The sequence below is a fragment of the Cibotium barometz genome, chromosome 17 (assembly GCF_041138505.1).
Source record: "Cibotium barometz isolate CiBa-2024 chromosome 17, ASM4113850v1, whole genome shotgun sequence".
Classification (NCBI taxonomy): Eukaryota; Viridiplantae; Streptophyta; class Polypodiopsida; order Cyatheales; family Cibotiaceae; genus Cibotium; species Cibotium barometz.
Genome location: NC_141062.1, coordinates 52,958,412 through 52,966,038, shown reverse-complemented (window position 1 = coordinate 52,966,038; position 7,627 = coordinate 52,958,412). Strand labels below are relative to the sequence as shown.

The 7,627-nt window shown below is 41.3% G+C and overlaps 1 protein-coding gene across 1 annotated transcript; it reads right to left on the bottom strand.

Annotated features, from left to right (window-relative positions):
• Positions 1–3,345: 3,345 nt before the first annotated feature.
• LOC147630166 (E3 ubiquitin-protein ligase PUB23-like) lies at positions 3,346–4,305 on the bottom strand. Its single transcript, XM_086811032.1, has one exon. It carries the CDS (start codon positions 4,303–4,305, stop codon positions 3,346–3,348), a length of 960 nt encoding a protein of 319 aa, XP_086667158.1.
• Positions 4,306–7,627: the final 3,322 nt, after the last annotated feature.

Below are 7,627 nucleotides of genomic sequence, written 5' to 3'. Positions count from 1 at the left end.
CAGAGAATCTTGTTAGTACTCTCAGCTTGACCATTGGTCTGGGGATGATATGGTGCAGAACGCTTGTGAATTACCAAAAATTTTTGAAGTAAAAAATCTATGACCTCATTCACAAAGTGCACACCTTGATCACTAACGATTTCAATAGGTAAGCCATAGCGTGTAAACATGTACTCATACAAGAACTTGGCTGTGGTTCTAGCATCATTTTTGACTGTAGCCTTTGCTTCTACCCATTTGGTCAAATAGTCAGTTGTTGCGACTATAATATATTCGGCATGCGTGTGACGAGCTAGAGGTTTAATGGGACCGACAAAATCAATACCCCATTTGGCAAACGCACGTGTGCTTAACATAGGCCGCAATGGCATATTGTCCTTTGTGATGGGAGGTTTGGTCCTTTGACAATCGTCACAACGTTTCACATATTCTTTGGCATCCATTTGTAAGGTTGGCCACCAAAGCCCAGACCACCTAATCAACTTAGCTATGGTATTGCCCGAAAAGTGTCCACCCCCAACACCTGCATGTGCATGAGTCAAGATTTTCAAGTAGTCAGCTTCACGTACTCAAGGAGTGATTGGGCTATTTCTTGAGGATCCTCTATGCCTATGCTTTTGGCTAAACCTATACGAGCAAGAAGCTTACCCCTAAATCCAGAACCAAAAACATCTAAGACAAGAGATTTTTTAATCAGAACTATACATTTGGTGCTTTGTGCCATTAGAGGCTACACAGAGCACCTTAGAGAGGGCTTTCAAAAAGAAGAGAGTGAAGGCAGGTTGAGGGGTGTAGTCCCTGTGGATAATGGCGATGCCATCCACAAGAAGCCGACCAAGATAGTGCACCAACGCAGTATCATGTCCATGGACCTTGGCCTGGTCTCCCACCGCCTCTCCCTGCAAATGCGTCAATTTCAACCACCCTCTGAAACCAATGGAAAAATCAAAATATTGTCCTATACATAATTCCCATGGTTGTCCCCTCCTTACACTTCCCAATCTGTAAAAATATAGAAAGTGACACAATAACCAGAAAGTGACACAATTACTAGAAAGTGTAAGGGTTAATTCTAGACATGTAGTGGAATCAGATATACCTTTCTTCTCATCAACTTGAAACTTGACTCTTCCACATTGTCAAAGCCCATGATGCTAAAGTGTTGACGTAGGTCTGTTAGGCTCCAATGCTTGCTTGCTGCCACTCGCTCAATCCATCCATTTTGCATCATCACAGCTACCTCAATAAGCATAATTTCTTCTTCTGAGGCTTGAAGTGGGATCCATGTCCCGTGCTTTTGCATCCATCTTTGGTAGTGTAGACGCATGTACAAAATAGAGCGTGCCTTCAAGAACCTGCAAGACACTGTAGAATCTACTACATGGCATATGTACACATCACCTTGATGTGACCCCTCATTAACCTCCCAACCCTCTCCTAGAAATCCTTGAATTTGGTGAGACCGTATCTCCTTACAAATATACATTGTTTTTGTTTGTTGGTGCATTGGCATCATGGAATTGAACATGTGCACAAAATTATGTAAAGGACAAAACCAATTTAGCCCTACTGACCTAGATGCCTTTGAAAACTTGAGTGATGTCTTGATATCACTTACCATCTTAAACTTTAAGCATAAGATGGTCCAAGCATCTAGTTTGGGCCATTCGGGATTGTTAAGAGGGGGGTTGGGGATCTCTTCTAGCTTGCCAAATAAACCTGGTTTTGTATCTACAAAATATGAGTGAGAAAAGAAAAAGATATTGTTCTGTACAAGATCACTTGGGCTTTGAGATACAAACATTGCCTCTCCAATGGATGCATGCATAGCATAGAAAACTCCAGTGAGGCTTTGGAGTGGTTGTTCCTCAACATAATTAGAGGGGAAAGTATTTGCAGAGAGACATAAGAAAATGGAGGATCATAAGAAAATTTGAAACAAAAAATCCAATATTAGCATGTTGTTAAAGCTATGTTTATGTTACACTGACAATTTGAAGGAAACCTTGGTCGTTGGCCTTGAATGTACAGGTCTCCAAGGGTATACACATGTTGCACTATGGCAACTAGTCCTTCCTTCTTAGTATGCTTGAAGCCTTGTAGCCGCCCCTTCCAATGATGTAGCATATTCCCCAGTTGACGCACTCAATGTGGTCCCTTAGAGCTTGGCTGCATGTAGACCCAAGCCCCAACCTTGAATCTTGTTGGAGCCCAAACTCCATTCTCATCTCTTGTGTTATGCAGCACAAGCTCTTCCACCTTCTCCCTAGGTCTTCTCACATTACTGGAAGAGGCCATGGTGGTAAGAAAAGAGAATCTGAAGGGAAAAGAAAAGCTTGTTTTACAACAGAGGAGTGGAGAGGAGAGAAAGTTGAGGGTTTTCAGTGTAGCAATGGAAACCTTCAAAGAGGGTAAGAGTTTGAGAATAGGCTTCCTGAACCTAGAGTAAACTAAAGAGGGGTAGAGTTTCTGCAGCAATGGAGAGGGAGGAAGCTTGATGAAGATGTGCAAATTGGGGAGCTACGGTGGGGCTAGTAAATTAGGGGGATTTTTTTGTGGGGGCACGCCGAGGGGGCGGGGGGGCTTTGAAGATGTGCAAATTGGGGAGCTATGGTGGGACTAAATTAGGGGGATTCTATTGTGGGGTTTCTTTTGCGGGGGCACGTCGAGGGGGCCAGTGGGAGCTTTGAAGATGTGCAAATTGGGGAGCTGTGGTGGGGCTAAATTAGGAGGTGAGGTCGAGGACTAGTGCTGCATAGTAACAAGTGCACTGAATTAGAGTGGGGTCCATGACATGGACTAAGGTTTATAAGCTTAGTTTGAGTAAGGTTTAATGGACTAAGGTCGAGTAAGGCGCTATGACTTTTGTTGTATAGTAATAGGTGCATTAAGGGTGGGGTCCATGACCTTAGTTTAAGTAAGGTTTTTTGGACTAAGGTTTATAATCGTAGTTTAATTAATCATGGGTGGTAACCCGCATTAATTAATGCATCACGATAGGCTAGTGTGAGACTATGGATATCTATTATATCTTTTCAAGTAGTATTAGGTACCCATTGTAATGTGAAAGCTTAGTTGTTTAAAAGCTTCTTCTTTTTTTACTAAATCAATATATTATTGTCAAAAGAATAGGTAACTGTACAGAAGTATAGACCCCAAGTTCAAAAGCTATTTGTTGAGGATTAGTTCACATTGGTTCATAGGTTAAGTTATTGTGCTTTTGCAATTGTTTCAACTTACGGGAATTTTTTAACTATGTATTTGGGCGTTGAAAGAATTTATGTCTTGTCATGCCCATTTTGCCTGTTTTGAGTCCGAAAATCTGTTCAACGCCTACGTGAACTTTTAAATAGTGTCCCTTGACGCGGCTGTCTGGACTCCATTGCCAGGGATTTTACGTGTAGGCTGCAGGTAAATTCGAGGAACTCGGCATCCTTTCCTACAGAGAAGCCTGAGGAGCACCACGGCTTTCTTCTTCCATGTGCTCGCAGTGTAGGCCTGAGCTAGTTGGAGCACCATGAGCACCTCGGCTACTGCACCCCTCTCAACAGCTTCACGGCAACATCCATCATCCACGCACAACCGGCATAGGATGCGAACGGAGTATTCAGTAGCACGCAACGAGACCCCCAGTATCGTCGCGGTGATGATTGGGATCAGCTTGAGATAATCGTAATCGGTAGCAACTTCTCTGTTAATATAACCCTGATCTGATGAAGAGGAGGACAGCAGCAGCATCTCCAAAAGCTCAAGAGCTGTCTCGCATGTTGTCTCATCTTCTGTGATTTGCAGAAGCTGTGCGAGCGTGGTGATGAGTGCGGTGAATTGAGTTGGCGAAAGATTGGAGCGATTGTAATTAGCTTTAAGGCGTTGGAGAGCTCGCAATGTTGGCGTGGAAGGGCCGCCGGTAAGCAGCTGCTGCTGCACTTGGAGCTCAAGGACTACTGGAGAGGGTGCAGAAGAGGCGCAGTTACTGTAAGAAGAGCAACCATTGTGTTGACATGCGCGACTGCTGCAGTGCCATTTGTGGATGAGCTTGCGGAGGACAAGGTTGGGCAGGAGGTCCTTGTTGGCAAGGACCTGATTGGTGAGGGGGCAAGTGTTGTGACCAGTAGTGTGGAGCCAGGTGTTGATGCTGGAGCGGTCGTAGGTGATGCCTGTGCAGAGAATAACGGGATCTTCCATGACCTCCAGAGAGATGGGGCACAGGAAATGCAGGGGCTGCACACCTTCATTATCATCAACATGAATACGATCGGTGCAGAGGCTGCAAGGATCAGAGCTGGGCTTTGGTTGCAGATCCATATACATATATATATGTGGACCTGCAGTTTGATCCAGTACGCACGGCAGTTTTCTTTGGCGTGGGTGGCAACAACAAGGTATTACAAAGGATCAAGAAGCCAATCTAATTTTATATGTTGGGCTCGTACCTACACAAACTGTGGGTGATTTTGTTCTCTTCTTATTTTAATTCGCTCTCCAACGCTAATTATCTCTCCAAAGATAATCTTATGTGTTGAGCTCTTGCAACTACAGATATCATGAACGATTTTGCACTCTTCTAATCTAGAGATCAGGTAGGTGGGTGCCTAGCCTAATTACTGCAAGCTGTGGGAAATTGGATTAAACCGAAGGCCATGTTATATATATATGAGCCAACATGTCGGCGGCAAGCTGAGACGCGGCTGGTAGGCAGTACAGCTGGAAAAGAGGAAACAAGCCTGTACACAGTGTTTGCACATGTTTCTTTTTAGTTGTGTTCTGGCAGAAGACGGTGGGCTTTGCCTGCACAGGGTGGCTTCTCCCCGTCGTCTCTTTAACACAGTTGGCCACCAAATGTCTGAGAACGTGGGTTCCTCACCCAGTCACCGCGCTCAGATATTTTTCTTGGACGGTGGAGGAAAAGACTGGCCTGTTCCCATCATCCTCCTCCTCCTCTGAGTGCCCATGGCATTAAAGTCCAAAGGTCTTTATCCGTGTTAGTTCCTTCAGTGTATTTCTCATGATTGAATTTGAGAAAACCTGTTGATAAACCCTTTCTGTTCAGGTTTTGTAAGTTTTTCCCAAAACTAACAAAACACCTTCCAATTTTTTTTTAAAAAATCCTTATTAATAATTTCTCAGATTTGTGTTATAGGTGAAGGTTTTTATTTGTTATAGGTGAAGGTTTTGTAAGTTTTTTTTAGGAAAATGGTTTTTTTCGAGCATTGTTCATAACCATGTTGGTCCTACTCTATGACACGCCATATACAGGGCCACGTCCCATTAGTTGTACACTTCACCACTTTACATTTTCAAAAATAATACTAGTGAGTGTAAATTCTCTCACTCTCACACACACACATTACACACCCGTGCATTGCATCCATGAGTTGTCCTCTAATTGAATTGGCAAATCATCACTTTACATTTTAGAAATTCTCTCTCTTCTCTCTCTTCTCTCTCTCTCTCTCTCTCTCTCTCTCACACACACACACACACACACAAAAACCCACACACACACACACACACACACACACACACACACACACGTGCACATGCACACTCACATTCAACCCCTAACCAATATTACTTGAAAACAAGACCTTGCCTTATGCACAAGACATTATGAGGAATGGGGAAACTTGCCTAGCCAAAGTAATTGGAGACTAATCGTTATCTAAGGGTGGAGGTTTATTTCACAATTTTTGTTTTTAAAATTTTCAGATTTGGCATAGATATGTTTTAACTAGCATTTATTATTTGTATAAGTATAGCTATTGATTATAGGAAAAAGTTAATCATCAAGTGATCCAAGGGTGGAAGTTAAATTTTGCATTTTTATTTTGAAAATTTTAGATTTGGTGTAGATATATGTTTTCATTATAGCATTTATTATCTATGTAAGTATAGTTATTATTTTTAGTAAAAACCCTACATAATGGCATGGTGGTAAGACATCCTTTTGTAAGTCCATCATGGAATGCATAGCATGGAGCAAATCATTCTTTAAATGTATATGCTCTCGATTGCAGGCTTTTTGGTTTTGCTTTGATGAGCTATTTGTTTTTTTTACAGTCATCTCTCTATCTTTTTTATTAAAGTCGTCTCTCTCTCTCTCTCTCTCTCTCTCTCTCTCTCTCTCTAGAGAGAAAGAGAGAGAGAGAGCATCTCCCTCTCACACACACACACAAATGTGGAGATCCATGCATGCAACATAGGTTAGCAAAACATGAATGAAAGTGCTGATAAGTTTTGTTACACTTCCTGTTCACTTCTTCACCTAAAGAGTGTGGAAGATTTGATCTCTGCTCACTTCTTCTTTTTCTTTTTTTTCATCTCTTTTTTTTTTTGTGAAGTATCGATAGTAAATAAAAAAAGAAAATAGATACAAGAAACCCCCAGGTATATAACAAAATAGGTCAAGCTCATAAAACATAGCTCTCATCTCAATCATCAAAATGATCATAATTACATCCTCATCACTTCTTCTTCTTCTGAAGAGTGCACTCTTCTTCTGAAGAGTGCAAAAAATTTGATCTCTGGTCCCTTCTTTTTCTTTTTCCTAAGTGCAAATTATGGTCATTTCGATGATTGGGATGAGAGCTATGTTTTGTAAGCTAGACCTATTTTGTTAGCTTATGATTGACTTTGACTTATTTAGTTGGTAACGTATTTGAATCCTTTTTTGGTATCCTCACTTTCTCCCTTAGTTTGATATATATTTGAGGGTTGTTTGTAATTATTATCATTTTTTATTTACTTTCCTTAAAGAATGATTTTTCACATCCTTAATTGTTTGTTACTAATGGTCAAGAGTAGAAGTTGTGGATGCATAATCCTTTGGAGATAGTGATTCTCATCGTAAAGCAAAGATCAACAGAAGGGAGTATTGGACTTCAAAAAAAAGGGTCACGAATAAGAGCCAAGTCATTGCAACGCTTAGAGCGTGCTCCTAAAGTGATTACTACTATGGATGCCAAGAAAAGAGGCTAGGTTTACAAAGTATTAGCAAATTGTTTTGAACGACAAATAAAGGGGATGGACTTAAATGCTAAAAAGGAGATCTTTTAGCAACTCCTCCATCCTACATTTAAGGATTTATAGCCTACATCATTGAAGCAATTATGGTTTCGAACATCCATAACACTTTAACACAAGTGAAGATCATCCCAAGGCCATTGATGACTCTTCCTGAAGAGATCGGCTTTTCATGATACTAGTTGATGATTCTCATGATATGAATCAAAAGATATCAATGTTGCCAAAGCTACAAAGGTATTGGGGATTCATCAAAGAAACTTCTATTGAGAAAAATCGTGTCTATCCCTTATCCACAAATCAAAGACAACCATGTACTAGCGAAATCATACTTGAGGATAAGGATCTTGTGTTTGTTGAGATATCGAGCTCAACTAGTGCTGCTGACATTAATGACCCACTTGGGTGACAGCTTATGAACTTCTGCCACTCGCATGGTTAGTGAGATTATGGTATGCTACCAGTGGATGATAGGTTGTGTGACAACAACATGTCAGATTTGGATTACTAGAGTATGACAACAGGCATGCCATACTTGGATTACTAGAGTATGGTATAGTTATAGCAGGAGCTCATATAGTTAGGTTTACACTATGGATTGACC